This window comes from Rhinolophus sinicus, linkage group LG03, assembly GCF_036562045.2.
Source record: "Rhinolophus sinicus isolate RSC01 linkage group LG03, ASM3656204v1, whole genome shotgun sequence".
NCBI lineage: Eukaryota > Metazoa > Chordata > Mammalia > Chiroptera > Rhinolophidae > Rhinolophus > Rhinolophus sinicus.
Window position 1 is genome coordinate 57,852,802 of NC_133753.1, and position 26,635 is coordinate 57,879,436.

Here is a 26,635-nt window from a genome sequence, read left to right on the forward strand (position 1 = left end):
GTCCTCCCTACCTTCTGGAGATTCTGACTGAACTGAGCTGTGCTTTCCCAAGTAATCTAATGTGATCCCTTTAGTCCAGTGTTTCTCAGCTTTGGTGGCATGTCAGAATTATCTAGGGAGCCTGTAAAATTCCTGATGTCCAGGCTGCACCCCAAATCAATTTAATGAGAATCTTTGTGGGTGGGACCTGGCATTAGTTTTTTGTGTTTTTTTTAAGTTCCCCAGCTGGTTACAATATTTACCCAAGGCTGAGAGCTAGAAAAACCTAGAAAAGGAAAACCTTCCATATATCTAAAAGCTGGCTTCTTGCCTTCTCTCCAATTTACTTGGGTTTCTGATTGCTCTAACACTGTAGACTGAAGAGTTGTAATACAGCTGAGTCACAAGGGAAAATATATGTTCAGGTGCTCTGGGTTATAAAGAAATGAAAGTGATAGTTCAGATGAGGATTTACAAAATAAGTAAGAGATGTACCTGTGGCAACAAATTAAGTTATTAGCGCTTCATAAATGCCAGGCACTTTTATTAGCACCCCAAAAAGAGGAAACCCATAAAATGAAAAATAATCTTTAATATTAGACTTCTTAAAGAATAGTGAATATTTTCAAATCTGCTCTGCAGCATCTTATCCATCGTCCATAAGTTAAATCCTTGACAGTTTACTTAAGGGAATGCTGGTCATCAGTTCCACAGGATTCCATCTTGTCCATAATGCTAGGATTTTGGTTCAACTCCATAGATATGTTTCTCATCATCTATTTTTGAAAGGTGGCGTTATCCTTGCTTTCTTGTTTTTTACTTTGATAATATGAATTATTGTTCCTTTAGATAACTTGTTAAGAACTGTCTGGAGCATAAGCAAGTTTACCATCTCCATATTTATGTATATTTGCTAGCTACTTGCAGAGATTGTTGTTAAATAGGAGTTTATCCAAAGAATTGTTGACAATTGTGTCGCTGAGGATTTTATAGCCAAAGTCAAATCCAACAACACTGTTTATTTGCTTTTTTCCAATTGTTAGGCCATATCCCATCACAGTCTAACAATCCAAAAAAGAATATTGCCAAATCACTGGCCCAGTTTTCAGAAAGGCTAATCCTTTTCTTTCTATGGAATTTAGAATGCTTAACTATAACAAGTGAGGCGTACTTTTTCTTGAACTGATGGTTTATGACAATTAAGGATTCCTCCTTAAAAAGAATGAGTGATATTAACCATTGTTAAGAAGAGCAAACTTTTTTAGTAATTGGATACCAACAGCAAGAAACTCATCCTGAGGGACTGAGTTCCCCGTTCCACATCTGTCTCTCAGGGCGTTTGTCTGTTGCCCAGTGCACTGCTGCTGTCTCTCACTCAGCACCTCAATTCCCAGCTTAAACAGCAGTGTTATTTCTGTCAGGTGTGGAGTGATTGCTTCTGTCTGCTGATGGCTGCCTGGTCCAATGACTATCTAAATTCACCCTCTGGCCTTGTCCCCAATGGGAGAGTTCTGACAACAGAAGTGGAAGTATTGGCTATCCATTGCCAGTCCTTTTATGATGTGATTAATCCTCTCCTTCTGCAGAGAACATGATATTTCATTTTGGAGGGACATTTTATGCTTTTAATACCCTTATTATTAGTTCAGGTTAGGTTCTAGTTTCATCACTTAGAAACCTACTGTAAGGCTAAATGTGGAGCCACCAGAGAGAACAAGTTCAGATGAGAGGCTTTCTTGCCTCCTGGATAACCATAGTACGCAGTCTCAGGACCAGTTCTCCTCAAACAGCCCCTGTCCTCTGAAGAGTCAGATATGTGGTCCAGCATATCGTGGGATGAATGGACTCCTACATTTACACAGTTTGGGTCTAGCTTATATGTCTACTAATATCAGTCTTAATTCTGTTGGGTTCCTTGATACACATTTTCTTCAATTTACTCATTCTAACATAAATTTAAAATATTTCACAAGACGACACTATAATTAAGATAAGACTGAAGTGACACCTTCATAACCCAAAATAGCTTAAGAAATTTTTTTAATTCCCTGAGATAAGAGATACAAGCTATCATATCCACCTCCCTACCACCCCCTTTCTCTTTCTCCACACCTTCTGTCTACTACCCCAGCCCAATACCTTCTGGAAACAGAATTTCACACCCAGATTTTCCACCTCTCCTACTCACTCCAGTGTATTATCTTAGGAATACCTTATAAACTACATTCTAACGAGAAGAAGCTATGCTGATGCTGGTGAAGTAAGCGCCCTTCAAGAGTCATTAAGATGCTCAGGTCCCTTTCCTTTCATTCAATGCAAAGCCATGAGAATGCACTTATCGTAACTCAGAGAACAATTATGCTTCACATAGCTGACATCTAACTTTTCATGCAAAATGTTATCATCTAAGAAATTTAAATCTATGCTATCTTAAAAGACCTCCAAAGACGGGTGTTTACCATAACAACCTGTTAATAAATTTAAGGGATCAGAATATTGAAAATGAAATTCAGAGTTTGACTCTGATCTTTATCACTTTCTGAACTCTGCTGCATTTTATTCTAGTAGACAATCTAATTACTTTTTAACTCATTCTCATGAAAATTGGAAGGAAACGTCTTTTGTTCATTTGCTCATATATTCAATTAATGACTGTGGAACGTAAACAATCTTCATAGTTGTGATTTCAAGTTTCTCATCTTTGACTTTTTAAACAAATGCTGTTGAGCCTTTTCTTTGTACTTGGATTTCTTTGTATCCAGATACAGTAGCTTCAACTTCACATAAGTCAATTTGCATGTTTTATGTATGGGGTATTCACTCCTAAGATTAGTAAGTCTGCCCCTTAAATAATAGGAAATACCAACCATTGTCATCCCAATAAATTTCAACTAAAAAATAATCATAATAGGAAATAACTATCAGAATTGTCTTCTAATAAGTTATTCTCCATATATTTTTCAATAAAGTTTTTCCTACTCTGTTTTAGGATTTCCTATAGACAACAGTAAATTAGCATCTTTTTAACTATGGAGAAGCCTGATTGGCTCCATCTTCAATAAGGATAGCGGCACAGCTTGATAACAGTTTTAGGGCTTACTTTAAGGATCCCAATGTAAGTTTCCCTTTCCAGGAGAATTTACCAGATCAAGAAATATATATATATATATATTCACACACACATATGGCTTATAGAAGTGAAGGTTATTTATATAATATATATCATGTATTTCAGTACTTTGGTATTGTGACATTTTAATTTATAATGATATAGAGTATCTTTTTTTCTTTCTTTCTCCCTTTCTTTTTCTCTCCTTTCTTTCTTTCTTCCTTTCTTTTTTCTTCCTTTATTTCTTACTGTAGAATTAGTGTTAGAGGAGAGACGGCTTACCAAATTGGCTTTATGATTACTCAAGGTTAGTGCTAAATTGTATTTCAAACTACAAAATAACTTTAGCATTTCGTGTATATTTCAAATGCTTGTGTTTAATGGTTTAAGAAATTTTAACGCAACTTACATATGTGAATGCATTCCTACTATAAATATTTTGATTCCAAATAATTATGCATATTATTCATTTTTACTGGATTTTACATCTTATTTTTCACTTTTTAATTATTTGACAAAAGCAGTCAAAAGGAATTAGTCAGTATATAGAATAATTCTACAGTGTTTAGGTTTGATAACCTTATGACTACAATTTGAAATTAGTTCTGACAGCTCGTCTAATCATTGAAATAATATTCACTTTCATCTCATTCAATGTGTATGATAATTATATAATGACTACTTATATTTTTTCACATTTATGTTATATATTCTGTGGTTTAGAATAGAATAGACTGTAAGACCTAGAAGGTATATTGGAAACCATCGGTACATATCCCACAACCTACAGATGAAAAAATTAAGAATCAGAAAAAGTAAGAAATGGTTCCATAGTCATTCACAGACAGGGATTGGACCTATGTGTCATAATTTCCACCTGAGCTGTGTCTTCCCCACCAGGTTCCATTATCGAGGATAAATTTCAATAACTTATAAATCAATTGATTATAAGCCAAATTCTGTTGCTCACATAATAGTGGCTAACCACAAAACTTTCCTCCAAATAGTTATTTCCCTAGCTAAACTTTAGTATAATTAGAACAATATTCTAAGACTAACATGATAACTTTATTAATATCTGTAATTATAAACCACAACTGTTAACAATCCATTAAAATGGCCTTAACATTCTATATCAATTATAGTTAAAATGATTTCACTTTCGTATTGGAAACACAATTCCCCAAATTCCTGTTTATTGGTTCATTAGTTAAGAAGCCTAAAAACCATTCATTAAACAAACGACAAAAGTTTTAAGTATTCACTGCAAGCCTGGCACTGTTTTAGGCAAACACCATCATCCCCATAAATTCTTTTCCAATTGACTTTAACACATAATGTTATAAGATAATATAATAATAACATCGTTCAAGTGCTAGTAATACAAACAAAATTTATTTTCCCTCAGGGATTTTAAAAATTTTAATGTATATGTTGAGATACATATTTTACTCCATTAAATTTCATACTATTGAAATTGGTTACTAATCATAACTGCTCAATTATAAATCCAACTCTGATATTTCAACATGAAAAGAATAACTGATTCTTGAGGAAAATGTAAGGCTTACTAATTGAAAATCATGTAATTAACATCTCTTCCAACTCACTTTTATTTCTTCTTTCACATTTACATTTCTCTTAAGGTAACAGAACTATGGCATAGAAGAGCTAGACAAAGAAAATGTTAGGAAGAACCTGTTTTTTTGCCTAGGTAAATAATTAAGCAATCCAATGCAGGCTCATTATGAACAGATGAGGACCACAGATTCCATTCTGTTTTATAATGATACACAATTGCACAAGTCACAGATTAAGTATTTCACATCACAGAAATATTCTTTCAAAGGAAATCAAATTATTTAAAAAAAATAAATTCTCTATGCCTCAAACTAATAAGTCGTTTTTGGTGAGCATTTATTGAGTACTCTATTAAAGTTCCTCATGAGTTTTGCTAGCAGAATATAAATCATATTTCAGGGTAAATAATATCATTTACATTTTGCTTAATTTATGAGCATTTTGAGATTAGGACATGGAGAGTATATTTTCAAATTGGCTTGGTTTACCAGCTCCAACTATAATATTAGTAAATTTGCCCTGTTCCAAGAGATTTTTTTTAGGAACAAAGTTCAAATACCCAATTTAGAGAAATTAGAAGATATTTATTTTTTTTCAAAAAATAAGAAATGAAACTAAGACAGCATGTGACTTGAAAATTGAACTTTTCACAGATTGTTAAGATTCATAAGCAGTTCTGTAAATAAAAGATGTTACTTACTGTAATTGTTCTTCATCTCTTGGGTCCCTTTGACTTTGCCTCGTTTATCAATTCTCAGATACCACTGTGTTCGACAGAAGAGTCTTCTCACTCTTATATCCCCTCCTTCCATGTAATCATAACTTCTTGTGTGTCGCTCGGGGCTGGAACAGTTCACATTGGTAGCCATTTGCTCTGGAGTCATGTCATTGCAAGCTAAAGATATAGTGCCCACGAGACAGATAATGTGAAAGCATGAACTGTAGAGCAAAGTTGGCAGGATCCATGTCAGTATCCATTTGCGCATTATAGTGTAGTGCTCCGGGTTTTCATGAATAACATAATGAAAATTAAATCTTGAGTTGATTGTTGCCCCTAGGTCATTGACCTCTTCCTATCTGTGAATTGTAGATTGATTTAAGAAAGAGTAGTTGCTCTTTCCAAATTGTTAGCCTTATCCTTTTAGTTCCTGACAACAATACAGGATTCCTCCTTTTAGAACTCTGTTGGTATATCCTTATAAAAACAGGTTGGAGTAAGCTCAGTTGCTGCGACGCTGTTTGCTACTTGACTTCTGTTTGCAATGAGAGATTAAGAATGGGGAGGGGAGGAGAGAGGAAGATGAAAAATTGTATGTATAAATTTCATTAGGTAAATAGTATTGTAGCATGCAGTGTAGTTTATACTGTGAAGGTACATGTAAAACAGGTTTCACAGGATGTCAATGTCTTTACCACTCTATATATAGATTTATAAAAGTTACACATTGGTAGAGATAAATCAGAATATGATTGTACCATTCATTCTAGTTGTTATTTGATACGAAACATCCTGCAATTAGAGCTATTGGCTTAAATTAAGTTCTGGAATTACTATTAACAAAGTAAAAATGCTTTCCCTGGATTTCTTTATTATATGCTTTCACATTCGTGGTTAATCAATTATTTTCTCCTCAACTGCCCACATTTCTGAAGTTAAATGTCAGGATTGTTCTGGAGAACCTCGACCTTATCTTTATGTAAGTTGTACAGCATAATTACTGTAGATAATTACATGGCTCAAAAAGTCTGGTAACTTTACTTCTCCCCTCAGTACTAAAATCAGAGAAAGAGGTAAACTACTAGAAAACATTCAGCATTATTTTTAAAGACAAATAACAGTAACTTACTTGTTCTGTTGATAACAGCTGGACACACAAGAATCCCATGTCTGTCGTCTGCCTTGTGCAACTTGAGCCTCTCTACTGTAGCTACAAACTATTTCTCAGCTGAGAAATTCTCCAGCAGAATCATAATTGTTTCCATAAATCAACAGGCAAGAGGATTTCTCTCTGTGTGTGAGTGCGTATATGCTTGTGTGTATGTGTGTGGAGCCTTTTATTCAGGGCTTTTCGATAAATACCTTTGCTGACCTCATTGGAAGCAATTAAAACTTAACCAGTGAGCTGTTAGTTGAATACAACAGCGAGAATAAAGGAAGCCTGTATAGTATTCATTCAATGGTCATGAGAGGGAGCTATGAACATGGTTTATGCTTAAATCTACAAGTGGGTATCTACTTTGTTGAAACAGCTCTCTGATTCTGAAGCAGTTACAAGGGGAAAGGAAATTTTTCAGACCATCTTAACAGCATAGCAGTTGTATATAAGTTGAAAAATATTACTTTGAACAATTACATAAAAGGGATTTTTAATAGTTAGAAAATCTTTTCCATAGCTTTATGATACAAGCATTTCCATTATTGCTTCTTTGTGCTCAGAATGTTAGAATAAAACTACTAACATGTATTAACTCACATCTTAGTATCCTAAAGCAATATATAGTTAAATCAAGAGTATATCTCTTCATACAGAGATATTTCACCATTGCATATGCGTTTATGTCTTATATTCCTAGATGGAAAGTGAGAAGATCTAGGTTCTTATTTGAGTTGGGCCACTAATTACCAGTCTGACCTTGAGCAAGTCACTTGACATTCCTGAGTCTCAGCTGCTACATTTGTAAAATTTGTGTTTTAGTCTAAATGATTATATGGTGCCTTGTAGTTTTAAAATTCTGTGACTTGTGACTTGTACTAACTACTGATATAAGGAAGAGGATACAAAAATTAAAAATAAAGAAAATGGTTTTTCACTGGTTATCAATATGTGTCTTTTGCCTGAATAGGAACATTGGCACAATAAATAAATATTAATTTGGGGATGGACTTATAAGAACTATAGTTAATATAAATAAGAGAAAGCTCTTTTACTTTCCAACATGCATTCTTCTCCCCTTTACTTCTTGTTCTAGCATACATTTAGTAGTGTTCTAGTGTTTTATTATATATTTGTTGCAGAATAATTGCATTGTTGATCTAAATCAGTATTTAGGAATATGTATTAAAATTATCTTTCCCATGATAATACCCCCAACACACACACACACACACACACACACACACACACACACACCACTTAAAATGCACTACTTTGCCACCAGGTGGTGCATGTAGACCAAATAGGAAAAGGAAATTAAATCCTTTCATTTGGGTTATAGTTTATGTGATTTCCCTTTCTGTCTATGTTTTTGGGAAACAGAATCAAGAGCACAGACTAGTTGAAGTGTACCTAGGTACTCTATAAGTACCAGATATTGAAATATTTAAGTTTATTAGGGCAAAGGAGGTTGGGTTCTTTTATAATTGCATCTGTTGAAAACTAGAAGTCTGCAAAATATTCTATCATGTATTTCTCTAAAAGGAAGAAGAGAAGGAAAGAAAGTATGATGCTACTGTATTCTGAGTCATACCCCCATTATTTTTGTAGACAGCAGTAATGAGCAGGATCAGAACTCCCAGGACTTGGAAATTCCCTCTAACTAAATGAAAATTATTAACCATCAGTTCATGTGTAAAGATATTCAAGAGCTACTAAATCCTTCTGTTCCATATTGACCCTACAGTTTTTAAATTAAGAAACTAACAGTTTAAAAGCCAAAATTTTCTAAGTAAATGCTCATGGTTTAAGTAAAAGAAATGGATAGTTTGTTCTTAAAGAGTGCTTGGTGTCTCCTTAAAATCTGCAAGATAGGGTTAATTATAAAATTGGAAACTAAGTATGAAATTGTGATCTATGCACTTTAAGTTCATCAGATGCCATTGCACTCTGTGATTTGAAAATGTGATCTCAGTAATATTAATGAATGGATTAATCTCAACAAGGGAGCGATATTTAAATCCTTTGATTATCTGTTTCCTTAATGAAGAATAATCAATTCAAGATGGGCCCACAATCTGTTTCACTAGCACCACAGCTGTAATGGAGAACTTCACTTACGACCTTATTATATTTATACTCAAGAGGGATTCTCTAGAAACCAAGATATGTTAACCACAGAAATACTTTGAAAAAGTATCTCTTTTGTTGTTTCCAGATTGAGGTAACTTCATTTTTAATTGGAAGCACCTCCATCTCTTGAGCTTTAAAATTGTAAAACAAAGGATTCTTGTATCTATTCCTAAAAATTGACTTTAAAAAAAAAAATGGCCTTAGAAAGTAAAGATTAGCACCTGTGATTCTCCAAAAGGAGAGAATGCCTAATAGTTGTTGTGGAAACAGAGCAAGGAGTGCAGTTTCCAGGCTCTCGGCCTAACGTGGAAAGGCGCTCACTCAGGTAGTAAATGGCTATCAACTGTGATTGGATGGCCACCAACTGTGGCTAGTTGGCTGTCAACTGTAACCAGTGAGCCATTGGCCACTAATATAACTGCTGTGGCTACACTAGCAGCAAATGGGGGCTAGCAAGAAAAATGGGGGCTAGCAAGAAGATGGTGACTGAGCTAGCAGTTAGCACGGCGGATTGCAGCTAGCGAGGGGAGTCAGTGGGTTGGCAGAAAAGCAGGCAGCAGGTCACATGTCGTGTGAATTCAGCCTCCAGTGAGACTATAGTGGTATGACTCCCCTACCTATGGCTCTGTGGGTGTTACTTTTTGGCCTCACCATATCCTGCATTCTTATGTGGGGAGCGGGAGCTGAGACCCCCATGACACCCCCCGCATGACACTTGTCTAGTTTTACTTGGGGATATAATATATGAAAAGACTACAGAGAATCTATTTCAGTGAATATCATGAAAACATAGGTAGTTGTTAAAGTAATAATTAACCATGTACTTTTGCTTAAGCAACTTCCGGTATAGCCCTACTTCATGCAGAGGTAAATGATAGAAAATTACTTTTCTTTAATGAATTTTGTATTTCAATAATGAATTTTAAATTTATGCCATATTCATAAGTATATATAATATAATTGATAGAAGGGAATATCATTAAATATTTTCATTGCCTTCATTCTTACATCCTATCCTATTCCTCATCCTCCTAGCTCCCATCCTTTCCCCAAAATATAGGTAATCATTGTTATTAGTTTCTTGCCTATCTTTCCAGAGTTTCCTAAGCACATGCAAATTGAATACATATGTATGTATATACACTGTTCCTCTTTTTATACAAAAGACACCATACCATACACAGTGTTCTATATGTTGCACTTTTTATGTAATAAAAATAGAAAATCTTCCTATCTCAGTATCTAGGAAATTTCTTCACTTTTAACAAGTGCATAGTACTCTGTTGAATGGGTATATCACAGTGTATTTTACTAGCCTTCAATTGATGAATAATTTAATTTTTCCAGTATTTTTCTATTACAAAATAGATGCTGCAGTGAATAAAGTTATAAATGTGTCATTTTTTACTGTGAAAATATATCTGTAGGATCCATTTCCAGAATTTCTCTAGGTCAGAAGATATATATAGGTATATATATATATATATATATATATATATATATATATATATATGTTATTTAGATAGATATTGCCAACTTACCCTCCATGGAAGTTGTACCAGTTTTACAATCCCATTAGTAGTACATAACAGTGCCTGTTTATTTGATATAGTTATCAGTTTTGGGGTTTTGCTAATCTAACAGATGAAAAGGGCATTTTACTGTAGTTATCCCTTGCATTTCTTATCTTATGAGAGAATGTGATCATCATGGACAATATTATAAAGAAAAAAATATGAGTATCTACAATAGGTAGTGATAGGGAAAGTTTCCCTATAATAATGCCAGTAGAGCTGCAATTTATAGGGTACCTGGGAGTTAACAAGATGAGGGGCGATCTATAAATATACAAAGACCCTTGTTGAAAGAGAGCATGTCTTTTTCAACAATGAAACACTCGTGTGGCTCTAGTAGAGAGAATGAGAGGGACTGTGGTGCATGACGAGGCTGGAGAGGCAGACAGAGTGGGGGGGCTAGGTTGAGGGATTTGATCTTTTTCCTAAGAGCGACAGGAAGCCATTGTAGTGTGTTAAGTAGAAGAGTGACATGATCAGAATTGCACTTCCTGCCTCCGTCTGACCCAGACTTATTTAATTCCTATTAGCAAAATAAGTTTATGAAATAGTAAATTGTGTTCATTTACCCTATTCTTTCTGTTCCTCTCATTTTCTAAACCATAGTCAGATTTTTGTAATTGGAAAGGGAAGATGGGGGAGGAAAGTCATATCTACTTCCTGACTGAGGTAAAGCCTAAATCCTTTTTAAAGGGTTGTGCTAAGTGCTGTGTGAAGAAGGGAAGCATGAAAGTGCCTCTGAGAAGCAGCTCAGGGAAGGTAGAGTCCGTAGACCAGGGAGCATAGAGAACAAAGTCTATTTGGGGAACCAAGCTCCTATATTTCTGGTTATACCACAGAACATAGCAGAAGCCAGAAAGCTCCAGAGAGTAAGGACTGCCTCTTGTGTCTAAACAGATGGGCCCATAAGCTCCCCTCATAAAGATTTCCCATGTTCTAAAAGAAATCTGGAAGCAGCAAGGAGCCCAGACCTGAAGGAACTATGTTAACAGAGTCAGTGGACACCCAGAAGTAACCAAAGTAGACAAATGACTCGACAACTAGAGGCCCTTGCCTTGGCTGTAAATCAAACTCTTGAACCCTAGCCTATCTTAAAGCAGAACAGGGAAACCCCAATATAATTGAGGTTAAGTTTTCCACAACTGGGAGTGGGGGGATGAAATGCTCAAAGTTGAAGCTAGGTTTATTTATAAACGTAAATTTATATGTAATTTCTTGCGTATTTGAGAGTGTGGTTCAAGATTTATTTCCACTACATTCCCACAGCTGTCGTCTCACTACAGATTTATCTTCGTCTTTTCTTCTGTCAGTCCCATGCTATAAATTTAGCCTCAACTTTGGATCATGCCATACAACCAATAGTACTTATTTCCTTGATTCATCCACTAAACAAATATTTATCAAATAGCTACTTGGTGCCAGATGTTGTCCTCGACTTTTGGAGATACAATGATGAATATTCTGGAAGTGATCTCTGCCCTTATAGAGTATGCATTCCAGTAAAAGAACAAACATAAACACGTAGATCTGTGGTATGAGTAGGGAGTGGGGTGGGGTGGAGATATTAGGATACAAAGAAGGTGTTCAAGGCGAGGGAGATATGGAGGTAAATGGGTACAGGGACCTACTTTAAATGGGAAAGGCCTATCTGAGGAGGTAAATTTTCATCTTCCAGGAACAGGAATGACTTGGTATTTTCCAAGAACTGAAAGAAGGCCAATGTGAAGGAAGTACATGAACAATGGGGAGAGTAGTGAGAGATAAATGAAACTGAAAAAACAGGCAGGGGGTAGATTGGAAAGAACTTTGAAGGTCATGGTAATAGGAATTAGGTTTACTCTTTGGGTAACAGGAAGCTGGAGTGTAGGCATGTCTACTCTAGACCTGACAGACCTGGTCAAAGACAGTCATTTAAACTCTGGAGTAAAATCCCAAAAGTGATTGAGCAAGCCTGCGGTCCCTATAAATCCTCAGTTATGTAAACTTTGTGCTTACTCTTGGCATAATGCCCTAACATTTTAAAACTAACTGTATATAAGATACGAAGTCTGAGTCATATGCTCAAAATTGTGGTGTGCCTGTGACTCAACTATATAAATATCTCAGTTTACAAATGTAATTGACTCTTTGTGTCTGAGTCTCTAAAAATTTATTTATGTCTTATTTCATTTTATATTTATAAAAAGTTCTCTAAATCTAAAACTAAATTTCTTTGAATTATATTATTAATTTACTAGGTTACTGTGCATCTTTAGACCTGGAGCAAGATCTTTAGTTCGAGTAATTCTTTTTTCAATTTGAAGATTTCTATATAGTGAGGTTATATAATTCACTCTTGATTGCCTTGTTTCCCCTCACATCAATGCTTAACTTTAAGCAAAGAATCAGTCTCCTTGATTAAGTGCTGTATGTTAGCGACTGGTTTTGACAGCCTAGTGCCACTCAGAAGTTGAAAAGTGTTATACTGGGTAAGGAGAGAGTTTTGCCTCACCCCTAGGAAAACATGAAAAATGACAAAGACCCTGTGCAGTTAGGGTTATTATATTCTTTGCTTTAAATTGTCATTCTTTGGTTCCATATTCATTGTCTGCAGAGCAAAGCAGCAAAATGAGACATAAAACTGGCAGCAACAATTTTTTTCAAAAATGTTTTATGGGGGCCAATGTGTTAATAACAAAATTGGTTTAATTTTTAATTCATTAGCTTTAGAATCATGATTTTTCAGCACCAGATGAACTATTTAAATGTGAGAGGAGGAAACACAATAAGGATAATTATGATAGTAAAAATGGAGAAGAAAGTTACAGAGTCCACATCTGTAGTATAAAGATACATCCTACGAAAGCCAGGCATTTAGTAAAATACAGATTTCTGTAAAACGGGGCTAAACAAATAATTCATGCATAAAGAAAGGCGGTTCACACTTCTCCTTAGGCTTTTCTTCAAACTAAATATTTATGCTGTCTTTAAATTTTACTCATATTTTCCTTTCAATGGTGTTTAATATTAATTCAGTCATAGTGAGTTCTTCTTATTTCTCTAATTGGTTCTAAAAATTATCAATTCTACCACCACAACTTCTTCCACACCTGTTGCTTCTGATCAGTTATCATCTTCACATCCTAAGTCAACTAATCATTATCTCTCATGTCAACGCTGTTCCTAATGCATCTCCTTGCACCTCCTCTCTCCAACCTCCAATCCATTTTATTATCAGGTTAATCTTCCTAAAGCACAGTTGTAATCACGTTATTTTTCAGCTGCAAAGTCTTTAGTAACACTCCCACTTTTTCTGAATAAAACTCTAGTCTTTTTCTAATATGGAAACTCCTGTTTCCAACATCCTCTGTGATCCTCAATACCCCCTCACCAAACGTTAGACTCTCTCATGAGGTTTGGGGTGAAGGGAGATTCACCTAATCCCCACTTCTCGTCTTGGTAGGGAAAAGGACTAACAGAGAAGAATCTCTCTCTCTCTCTCTCCCTCCCCCCCTCTCCGCTTCCTCCCTCCCTCTCTTCTTTCACCCGCCCCTCTTTCTCTCTTCCCTCTTATATCTTCTGTCTCTGTGAGGGATCCAAGAGTCACAGAAGCAATCATCAGATATTTCCTTTGAAATTTTACGTATTGAGTTGTCAATGATGCAATAAAATTCTTGGTCCTATTTATTCTGTTAACTCAGCTAATTACTTCATATCAACACTGACTGTTTTAGGTAGTATGAAATATTATAGAGATATAGTGTTCAATAATATAAGCAAGATCCCTGACTTCACATAATTCAGAGTAAATTATGGAGGCGGAGACAGATAATAAACATATAAAAACAATTCTGATGCTATCATAGGAGGAAATAAATAGGTTACTATGGTAGCAAATAACAGAAAGGAGAGGGGAGAAGAGGTTTGAATTTGGTCACAAAAGGCCTTTCTGAAGAGGTGACATTTAAGTTCAAATTTGAAGGAAACAGGGCATTCCAAGAAATGATAACAGGGAAAACAAAATTTCTGAGGTGAAAATGAGCTTGGTGTGTTCTAGAAACTGAAAAATGCCAGTATAACTGGATTATAGTGAATAAGGGGAATTTTAGGTGATGTAAGACCAATGTACATAGGATCTTGATACCAATGGTAGGGACTTTGGATTTGATCCTATGTATAATGGGTTATAATCAGTAAGTGATGTGACCATTCTGAAAACTTTAGAGGATGGCAAAAGTTGAAGTAAGGAGACCAGTTAGAAGGCTACGATATAATCCAGGTTGGAAATGATGATACCTTAGACTAGGATTAGGGCAGGGAGATGGAAAGAAGTGTGCAGATAAATGTTGGAGACAAAACTTGATTGATTCAATATGAGAGAAAAGGAAGAGTCAAGGTTAAGTTTCAGATGTCTAACATTTGTAATAGGATATATAGTGGTGTCATTTGCAGAGCTAAGGAAGACTGGGAGAGGACCAGCATTGGAGGGGAGATCAGGCGGTTGGAAAGTTTAGGTGAGAGGAATAAAAACCCTACTCACTCTGGATCAGAGGGATCTGGACCCCTTACTCCCTTGAAAAGAAAACTAGTAAGCTTCTTTCAGATCAATTACCACAAAAATGTGGAAGGAACTCTGGTGCAAAAGGAAATACCTCCTCATGGCAGTATTAAACATTATGTATTTTGATGAAAATATTAAGGGCCTTCCTCCCTCATTTTTCTAATTAAAAATTTGTCTGACAACCAGAATATCATTGGCCCTAGTATTATATATAACACATGAAATTATCAGAAGTCAAGCTATGTTATGAGACCTTATTGTAAAAGCCTAAAACAATTTTATTATTTTATTTTAGCCATAAATGGGTTTCAGAGTTGTCAAAATATACTAATGTACACTGTTCATGTATATTGTCAATGTACACTGTTCATTCAACTCTTGTGACACTGGAAAAAAAGCTTCTTAATAACAATGTTGGCATTTTTAAAAGAAATCAATACTTAGTACGCTCTCTGGTTATTTTACCTAAAAGAAGATTGTTTCATATTTTATATTTCCTTAAGAAAATATACTAATAGAGGAATATTAGAGTAGTTCCCATCAACTATAATACCATAGTAGATTACATAACAAAAAGAATATGTCAGAAAATAAAATTGTATCTATCTAATGCCAAGAAAAATTGGTTAATTTGGGGAAAAAAATACAGTCATATCAATCATTTGATAATGGCCAGAAGAAGAACAAAACAAGACTTACTAATTTCTTTCTAATAGAATTATTTGGCTGCACATGAGTATAGTTTTGATTTCCTAGCCTAAGTAGCTTGGAAGTTGGAAACATTGTATCATGAGTTTAGAAAGTTGCTGAATTAGTAAAAATCCAAAATGATAGTATACTTTAAAAGAAGTACTGTTTAATAATGCCAAGTACTATATGTGTAATAAATCAAACTGTCACATGGCTTAACTGAATCAATAAAAATATGGAAATAAGTTATCAGCTAAGCTGTAAATGTAAACATGAAAGTACTGAAAGATACTTGAAAGTTGTTTTCTCTCTTAAATATTTTTAAATCTCCCATGACAACTGATTTATTCTATTAATTTTCACTATCTTGTAAATATCTGTAAAGCAAAATGACAAATTTCCATCTAAATTCAATTTGAATTATAACAAATTCTGAACTAAGGGACTTTAGTAACTTACAGTGAATAAGTTTTACTATATTTTAAACTATTCTAAGATAGGATGGTTTTTTTAGTTATTATTTTTGCCTTGGATAAATAAAAGAGGATAATTCTAGTTCTTAGTACAATTATAAGGGTGATTAAAGACTAATTTTAAAATGGTAATTATATTATTTCTGATGTACTCCTTCCTTCCCTTGATTGCCTCCTTTATGCCTTCCATTCCACTTTATTCCATTCAGAATGTTTACATATTGGGGTAATAAATATACTTTATTTCTATTACAACCAAATATAAAACCAAGAAGCAAACTCAAAAGCATGAAAAACATTGTTCTTTTTATCCCTCAAATAAGGTAGAAGAAAAGGAATGAAAAATACAAACTTTCTGGATTATTTTACAATACCCAGAAAAGGAGATTTTTTCTTTTTCTTCCGACTGGGTTCCTCATCTCATTAGTACTTAATTTGTCCCTGTTTAGACCTAGAGACCATCTTGTCTTTTACTTTCTTGATTTACAGGTAAATTAAACTGTTATTTCTTTGGTAGTACCAAATGTTTACAAAGATTTCGGAATTTTGTTTTGTTCTGTTTTGAATTCTGATCCTATCCATCCTCCTTCCCTTTCTCTCTGCATTTTCTCCTCTCTCTGTCTGTGTCTGTCTCTGTCTGTCTCTCTCTCTCTCTCCTCCCTTCTGTGTACACATGTACACATGCCTTTTTCTATCATACTTATGATTCAAGTTTCTAGAAACCTCCTTAGGCCATTTTTGTATTATATTAATTTTCTACTTGTTTATCATTTTTTTCAGTGTAGTCTTGAAAAACACATCTGGTTTCTATTCTAATCAGTATTCCCCTGAGAATAGCTTCATATTATAGAAGACAAACAATTCTCAAATAATAACCCATAATGATGCAACCTCTAGTAATTTAACCTTTTATTCAATAATTTTAAAAGAGCTATTCATGTCTAACTTTGCAGGCTTTTTTTTTAAAGATAAAGTTTATAGAGGTGGGATTTGTATGGGTAATCATTTAAAGCAATATTTAGAAACCTTTTTTTTTTTTTTCAGAACGAGAGATCTTGGGAAGTAAAAATAGAAAATGTTTCACTATTCTCATTAGCAATTCATTTTTGAGAGTGCACAAGTTAAATGGCACATCTAAAATGTTATGGGAGTAAGAAGATAGCAAAGCCTATGTACTGATAAAAGAAGACAAAGAAAATTGGAACCACTAAGAAACAGTAAATAAACATTAAGTGAGAAATTACTGAAAACTGCTTACAAAAGCTACATGCATTTGTGACAACATGGATGGATCTTGAGAGTATAATGCTGAGTGAAATAAGTCAGACAGAAAAAGCAGAGAACCATGTGATTGCACTGATATGTGGTATATAAACCAAAAACAACAAAAGAACAAGACAAACAAATGAGGAACAAAAACTCATAGACACAGACAATAGTTTAGTGGTTACCAGAGGGTAAGGGGGGAGGGGGTGAGAGATGAGGGTAAGGGGGATCGAATATATGGTGATGGAAGGAGAACTGACTCTGGGTGGTGAACACACAATGGGATTTATAGGTGATGTAATACAGAATTGTACACCTGAAATCTATGTAATTTTGCTAACAATTGTCACCCCAATAAATTTAAAGAAAAGAAAGCTACATGCAGTATGAGAGGGTATGGTGTTCAGAAGTAATATGGAACAACTGGGCTGTGGAGAGCTTTCAGGATTCAAATGGTGTATTTGTAGTCAGGCCTATCTGAATTTGAATTATTGTTCTTAATAATTGTGTACTGGTAGCAAGTTACTTCTTCAAGTCCATCATATGTAAAAAGAATATTAATAATACCTACCTATCTTATGGGTTGTTGGAAGAATAAAATAAGACAACTCCTGCTGTGGCTCATAGTAGGGGCTCAATAATGCATAGTTTGTTTTCCTTTAAAGAAGCCTAAGGAATGAAAACCGGATGCAAAAAATAAATGGGATGTTTTAAAGGCTGTGAAATGAGTTTTAAAAGAGGAAGATAATTAGATAATTATAGTGGCAGCATGATAGGTAAAATTAAGCAGGAACCTCCTAAGGACAGGTAAGCCAAAGAAGACAAGAGCAAAATAATGGTTAGAGCTTGAATGAGCCTAATAAACAGAAAAGGCAGCGATGAATATAGTAAGAAACAGAGAGACTGATCTGCTCACATATATCTCTATTTATCAAATACTTACATAGCACTACATGCCAGGCAATTTTCTAAGCATTTTATAAAATTAAATAATGTATTCTAATTAAATTCCTACTACTTTTAGCCTCATTTTATAAATGATGAAACTAGTCTTAGGTATGATTTGCCAGAATTGGAAGAGAAGTAGAACAAAACTACTTCAGATAGTTTCAGACTTCCACAGCAGACACTGTAGGAAAATTAAAGGGGAAATGGTTCCCTCCAAGAGGAAAATGATAATGACAATAACAATTATGTCATGCATTATGCTAACATTGTATGTACCTCATTTCATTATAAATTTTGTTTGATAGGTATTCTTTTATTCTCATTTTCTACCTGAGGAAACAAGGCACAAGAGAATTTAAGTAACTTTCCCAAGGTAATAAAGTTTGTAATAAATTGGGACAGTAAATCTAGAGCCTGAGCTCTTAATCACTATTGTCTTCAATATAGGATTTCTTTTCGTAATGGGAATGGGGGTGTCCCTAATCTGCCTCACCTCAAGTAGGCAGCACCTGAAAGTGAAGTATGCCAGCTGACATAGCTGGTTTACATGCAGAAAACACACAAGAAAGCCCTCCAGTTCTGGAGAGAAACTGGCTAAGAAAAAACACCTACCCAGCTCAAGAGGAAATTCATGCCAGTCACCTATAATACTAGACCTAGTTGTGAATTCATATATATGAACCAAGGATAACAAACATTTAAATAAAACATAAAAGAGAAGTATCGAGGTCAAGGCGCCAAAAAACTGACCCATGATAAAGAAATAATACAGGAAATACAAAATATTTATTTCAAAGTCTAACTAGAATTTTTGTAATATACTCATTTATTTAACAAATATTACTGAACACCTACTCTGATCTGTGGACATGGTAATAAATCCCCCATAAAAATAATAATAAAGAATACCTGCCCCACGTAGCTTATTTGAAATTATGTTGCATCATTAAAAAAAAAAAAAAAAAGCACCATCACAAGAAAAGGAGAAGAAAACAAAATAGTTCTTAGGAATCAAAAATATGATGACTGAGTAAATAACAGCAGCATGGTTAACTAATAGACTGAATATGGCTAAAGAACAAATAAATGATTTGGAACATCACAGCATTCAAAAGTAGAACAAAAATAGAGAGATTGAAAATAGAGGAATGCTAAATGATATGGAAGATTAACTCACTTAGGAGTCCTGGAAGAAAATATGAAAGAAGAGAGAGAGCAAACAACACTTCACAAGTTGAACAAAAATTCAGATCAAAATGATCCACCAAGGGCCAAGCAGAATGAGTAAAGACCCACATCTTGTTGAAACCTCTGAATTCAAAATTAAGAAAAAATTCTGAAAGTTTCAAAAAATAAAAGTTACACAAATTGCTTATAAAGGGACTAGAATCAGATTGGCATCAGATATATCATTGGGCAGCACTCGGTGCTAGAAGAAAATGCCAAATTACCTGCAAATGTCTGAACGAAATGATATTAAACCAAAATATATGCCAGGCAAATATCATTCAGATGCAAGTTTAAATAAAAATATCTTCACACAAACAAGAACTTCAAAGGTCTACTGGCTATAGACCCTTTCTGAAAGAATTACTGCAGCAAAATAAAAAAATGTTTCCAAGAAGAAAATGTGGGACACAAAAAAACAATGATGAAATACTAAACAAAAAAAACCCAATTACTGATACATACAACAGATGCATGAATATCAACTCAATGTGCTAAGTGACAGAAGCCAAACCCAAAAGGCTACATACTAGAAAAGACAAAAACTATAGGTACAGTGAACAAATCAGTGGTTGCCAGGGACTGCAGGAGGGACAAGTGTTGAGTATAGAGGAGCGCAAGAGGGTGATTTGGGTCAGGGATCTGCTCTGTATCTTGACTGTGGGAGTGTTTACACAACCATATGCTTTTGTCAAATTTCATAGAGCTGTACACCAAAAGGTGAAAAACAGAGTATGTAAATTATTCCTTAAAAATAAATAACACACACACAGATACACACATACATTAGTGCTAATGAGGAGGGAACAGTGGAGACTAAAAAAATGAGTGAAATGTATATTTAAATCTCAACCTTAAAATTTTTTAAAACAACTTGGATTAAAATTCAGATTATACAACATTGGAGGTGGTGGGAGGTAGAAGTTTAGGAAGAAGGAAAATAAGTTTGCTGAGACTGTTGTTTTATTCAGGGGGAGAATATATTCTATATGTTGGTAAAAATATGCTAAATATTTTAGGTTAACCCCTAGAAGAATAGAAATGGAATTCATAACTTCCCAAGCAGATGAAGAAAACTGTGATAGAAAGAAATCTAATAAGAAAGTAAAATAGAAATGACTGAGAAGTTTGGTTGAAAGAGGAAGAAAAACTAAAATAAAATGGAAAAAATAATTTCAAACACATTAGTCATCATAATAAATAAAAAAGTGTTAATTATCATATTGAAACACATATCCTAAGAGATGGTTAAAATTAAACATACAGTACATAAAAATAAAATAAAAACCCGGCTGTCTTCTGTTTGTAAAAGACATACCTACAAGTTAAATGACACAATATGATAATCTTACTAGATACCAAAAAGTATAATATTTAACATGATTTAATATTCATTCTTAATTTAAAAATGAAATAAATTGAATTTAAGAGGTACAGGAAAACTTCATTAATTTGATATAGGGTAACACAACAAACCTGCAGAACATCATACTTAATGTAATACACTAAAAAGAGACTCTGCTTGATTCAACGTTGATACTGCACGTTTCATTAATACAGTAAGAGGGGGAAAAGAGAAAATTTTATATGATGACAGCTGTAGAACTAAAGGTGACAGCTAATCTCAATTTAATAATTGTTCATACCAAGATTCTCTTTGCCTGCTACATGTCTTTTTATCTAATTAATTCACAAGTTCATTGTTCTAAACACTTTTATTCCTAACTTCTTCTTCAAATGTGTTAAATTAGCTGTTAAAAAACTGGTTGGTATTCCCTACAGATCAGTCTGCCTTCCATTAGCCAGCAACTGTGTCTTGGTTGAAGGGCTGCCAGAAATCACTTTGCCCACACATGAAGGGCCAGAATTAATACCCCCTGAGAGAAATTCCTTAACCAATGACTGATGAGAGAGAGTTAATAAATGCTGTAGCTTCCCCTCCACCCCCATCTTTGGCCGGGATAATTCTATGCATGTATTTTGCACTTTTTTTCCAGTTTCCCTAGGGGATTTTATGCTGCAGTCACCTACTGTGGTAGTGGGCTTGATACTGCATCTTTCATTGCCTACCTTTCTTTCCCTACCCAATTCTCCCATCTCCAACCCCTGTTCCTTCTTCCTCCCAATAACCTGCTTACACAGGAATCATTGGCACAGAGTCTGTTTCTGGGGAACATAAACTATGCATAGACATAAATAGTAATAATCATAGATATTTACATGCTTTTTATTTGCTACATTTTTTAATGCTAGCAGAGTCTACAACTTATTTTCAAAATGATTTAACCAAACAAATACAGAGAAAGCAAATGTTGCAAAATTGAAAATTGGTGGATCTAAGTAAAAGGCATAGGTGTATCCTATTGTAGAAGTTTGATGTTTCTATAGTTTTAAATTTTCAAAATAAAAAGTTGGGAGAGCATGATGGATGACTTCTGGTTTGAAAACAGCAGCATCCAGTCAGCATTTCCCCCTTCTCTTCATGGAAGGCATCCAAAAGCAACAAGGAGAACAAATAGCACAAATTCCATTGAAATTCCACTTTCAATGGTAAAACTGGGAGATAAACAAAGTGGAATACCACAAAACAGGTAGAAGGACTTCCCAAACAAGAAAAAATAAAATAAGAAGGGAGGGGCAAAGGAAAAGGAAAAACAAACGGCAGATGAAGGACATTTTCCAGAAAAATGATACTATGGAGTAGGAGAAAATTGTAACTAAATATTTTGCCACACATTTTAAAACTTAATGATGTACTTCTAAAAATGAAAAGCACAAACATAAAAGCAAAATCTTAGTGAAGAGTCACACTAAAAAGATGTAAAAAAGAAAGTCATCAACAGACATGAAGGTAAATTTGGAAGAAACCCAAAAGAGACTAAGACACAGATGAAAAGATAGTAAGGATAGAGTAAAAGAAGAAAATGAGCAAAATGGATATCAAGAAAAAGTTTTGAATGTCAGAGAAATGACAATTTAAATAGGCAAAGAAATTCTACAAAATTGCAAAAACCCCCCCAATAAAAGCAAACAAAAATAATAGAAAAAATATTTTTAAATATAATTTTAAAAAAATAGTTTTCAGAATGGAACTTCTCTAAACTCTTCTATTTTGTAGATAGTTCAATGTGCAACGAGACTAGATAGAAATTTCTGTTTCAGGTTGCACTATAAAAAGAATTGTCCTCTTCTTTTCTTAAATAAGGCTACTAGAGCAGGTGCATCAGGGAATGCTGGTAAGGGATATGACAAAATATGTCATGATAGACAAACAGAACTAAGGACTAGATAATTATGGATTTATAACAATTTAGTGACAATATCCCAAGTTTGCTATTAAACATCTCTCCAGCATTAACTTGGAGATAGTTCTCTTGTGACATATCACAGGTCTATGGCCCTTGCACTGTTTGGTTCTGTACATTAATTATTTAATAAGGATACAAATTATATATAAAACAGATTAACCATCAGAATAAAGCTGGAAGATATAGCTAACACAATAGGAAAGAGAACAAGGAACTAATAAGTTCTCAACAATAACCTGACTCAGACAAGATGAAATGTAATAGGAGTAAAAGAGTGAGAGACATAGGAGATCTATGTAATCCATAGACGTAAACACAGAGAAGCAGCCAGAATGAGGAAACAAAGAAACATGTCCCCAAATAAAAGAACAGGAGAAACCTCCAGAAAAAGAACTAAATGAAATGGAGGCAACCAGCATAACAGAGACAGAGTTTAAAACACTGGTTATAATAATGCTTAAGGAACTTAGTGAAAACTTCAACACAGAGGTAATAAGTATAAAGAAGGACATAAAAACCATAGAAAAGAACTAGGCAGAAATAAAGAATACAATAATTGCAAAGAAAAATACACTAGAAGGAATCAAAGCAGATTGGATGAAGCAAAGGATTGTATCAGCGATTTAGAAAACAAGATAACAGATGACATAGTCAGAACAACAAAAAGAAAAACGAATTTTAAAAAAATGAAGACAGTTTAAGTGACCTATGGAACAATAGCAAATGTAACAACATTTACATAATAGGAGTATCAGAAGGAAAAGATAGGGAGCAAGGAATCAAGAACCTAGTTGAAGAAATAATGACGAAAACTTCCTTAACCTGGTGAAGGAAATAGACATACAAGCTTAGAAAGTACAGAGAGTCCCAAACAAGATGAACCCAAACAGGCCCACACCAAGACATGTTATAATTAAAATGGCACAGGTTAAACACAAAGAGAATCCTAAAGCAGCAAGAGAAAGACAACTAGTTACTTACAAGGGAGCTCCTATAAGATTGTCAGCTGATTTCTCAACAGAAACTTTGCAGGCCAGAAGGGAGTGGCAGGAAATATATAAAGTGATGAAAAACAAAAGCCTACAACCAAGACTACTTAACCCAGCAAGGCTATCATTTAAAATTGAAGGAGAGATAAAGAGTTTCCCAGACAAGAAAAAGCTAAAGGAATTCATTACCACCAAACCGGTATTACAAGAAATGTTAAAAGGACTTCTTTAAGAAGGGGGAAATCAAACAAAAGAAGATTAAATATATGAATTGTAAAAAGGCAATAACTATGTACCTATTAATAATCACTTTAAATGTAAATGGATTAAATGCTCCAATCAAAAGACATAGGGTAGCTGAATGAATAAGAAAACAAGACCCATGCATATACTGTCTACAAGAGACCCACTTCAGATTGAAAGATACACATAGACTCAAAGTGAAAGGATGAAAAAAGATATTTCATGCAAATGGAAATGAGAAAAGAGCTGGGGTAGCAATACTTATTTCAGACAAAACAGACTTTGAAACTCAGACTATAATAAAAGACAAAGAAGGACATTATATAATGATAAAGGGATCAATAACCCTAGAAAACATCTATGCACCCAACATAGGAGCACCTAAATATATAAAACAAATATTGACTGCATAAAGGGAGAGATTGACAGTAACACAATCATCATAGTAGTGGGGACTTTAACACACCACTAACACCAATGAACAGATCTCTCAGACAGAAAATCAACAAGGAAACAGTGACCTTAAATGACATACTAGACCAGATGGAGTTAATTAATATTCTTAGAGCATTTCAACCCATAGCAGCAGAATATACCTTCTTTTAAAGTGCACATGGAATATTTTCCAAGATAGACCACATGTTAGACCACAAAACTATTCTCAATAAATTAAAGAAGATTGAAATCATATCAAGTGTCTTCTCTGACTACAATGGTATGCAACTAGAAATCAATTACAAGAAAAAAACTGGAAAACACACAAACACATAAAGGCTAAATAACATACTACTAAACAATGAATGGGTTAACAATGAGATCAAGAAGGAAATCAAAAGATACCTTGAGGCAAATGAAATAGAAAACATAATGACCTCAAATAATTGGGACACAGTAAAGTAGTCTTAAGAGGGAAATTTATAGCAATGCAGGCCTACCTAAAGAAACAAGAAAATGTCCAAATAAATGGTCTAACTTTACACCTAAGGGAACTGAAAAAGAACAGCAAACAAAGCACAAAATATGTACAAGGAAGAAAATAATAAAGATCAGAGTGGAAATAAATAGAGTGTAAAAAGAAAATACAAAAGATCAATGAAACTAAGAGCTGGTTTTGTGAAAAGATAGACAATATTTACAGACCTTTAACCAGACTCATCAAGAAAAAAAGAGAGAGGATGCACATAAATAAAATTAGGAATGAAAGAGAAATGACAACTGACACCACAGAAATACAAAAAAAAATTAAGAAAATACTATCAGCAACTGTACACCAAAAATTGGACATCTGGAAGAAATGGATAAATTCACAGAAGCATACAACCTTCCAAGACTGAATCAAGAAGAAACCAAAAATCTAAACAGACCAATTACTACTAATGAAATCAGATCAGTAATCAAAAAACTACCAACAAACAAAAGTTCTGGACCAGATGGCTTCACAGGTGAATTTTACCAAACATTCAAAGAAGAATTAACACTTATCCTCAAGCTATTCCAAAAAATTCAAGATGAGGGTATCAGTACCCTAATTCCAAAGCCAGACAAAGACATTAAAAAAAAATAATTACATGCCAACATCCTTGATGAACATAGATGCAAAAGTCCTCAACAAACTATTAGCAAACCAAGTTCAGCATACATTAAAAAGATCATACACCATAATCAAGTGCAATTTATTCCTGGAATGCAAAGTTGGTTTGATATCTGCCAATCAATTAACATGATACACCACATAAACAAAATGATGAAAATCATATGATCATATCAATAGATACAGAAAAAGAGTTTGACAAAATCCAGCCTCCATTTATGATAAAAACTCTCAGCAAAGTGGGAATAGAGGGAACATACCTCAACATAATAAAGGCCATATATGACAAACCCACAGCTAATATCAGGGGAAAAGCAAAAAGCTTTTTCCTTAAGATCAGGAAGAAGACAAGAATGTCCACTTTCGATACTTTTACTGAACATAGTATTGGAAGTTCTAGCCACAGCAATTAGATAAGAAAAATAAATAAAAGCCATCCAACTTGGAAGGGAAGAAATAAAACTGTCGTAATTTGCAGATGACATAATACTACATAGAGAATCCTAAAGATTCCACCAAAAGCTATTAGAACTGATAAATAAATTTAGTAAAGTAGCAGGATACAAAATAAATATTCAGAAATTGGTTGTATTTTTATATACCAATAACACATTATCAGAAAGAGAAATTAAAAAAACAATCCCATTTGTAATTGCATCAAAAAAATACCTAGGAATAAATTTAACCAAGGAAGTAAAAGACTTGTACTTGGAAAAATATAAGGCATTGAAGAAAGAAATTGAAGAAGTTACAAATAAATGGAAGCATATACCGTGTTCGTGTATCGGAAGATTAACATTATTAAAATGCCCATACTACCCAAAGCAATCTATGCATTCAATGAAATCCCTATCAAAATACAAATGGCATTTTTCACAGAACTAGAACAAATAATCCTAAAATTTACATGGAACCACAAAAGACCCTGACTAGCCACAGCAATTTAGGGAAAGAAGAACAAAATTGGAGGTATTACAATACCTGACATCAAATCATACTACCAGGCTATAGTAATCAAAACAGCTTGGTACTGGCATAAAAACAGACATGTAGATCAATGGAAAAGAACAGGGAACCAAGAAATAAACCCATGCCTATATGGCCAATTAA

At 34.1% G+C, this 26,635-nt stretch overlaps 2 protein-coding genes across 2 annotated transcripts in view; one reads left to right on the top strand and one right to left on the bottom strand.

Moving 5' to 3' along the window:
* Nucleotides 1-6,807, bottom strand: part of FGF7 (fibroblast growth factor 7) — a 64,947-nt gene extending 58,140 nt beyond the window's left edge. The window contains exons 1-2 of the mRNA XM_019730677.2: nucleotides 6,517-6,807; nucleotides 5,370-5,922 (exon numbers count right to left, since the gene is read on the bottom strand). Coding sequence (XP_019586236.1) covers nucleotides 5,370-5,655 — 286 coding nt within the window. The 5' untranslated portion in view covers nucleotides 5,656-5,922; nucleotides 6,517-6,807. The remainder of the gene's footprint in view (nucleotides 1-5,369; nucleotides 5,923-6,516) is intronic.
* The window catches only part of FAM227B (family with sequence similarity 227 member B), a 178,583-nt gene that overhangs the window by 109,364 nt on the left and 42,584 nt on the right, over nucleotides 1-26,635 (top strand). The window lies entirely within an intron of this gene.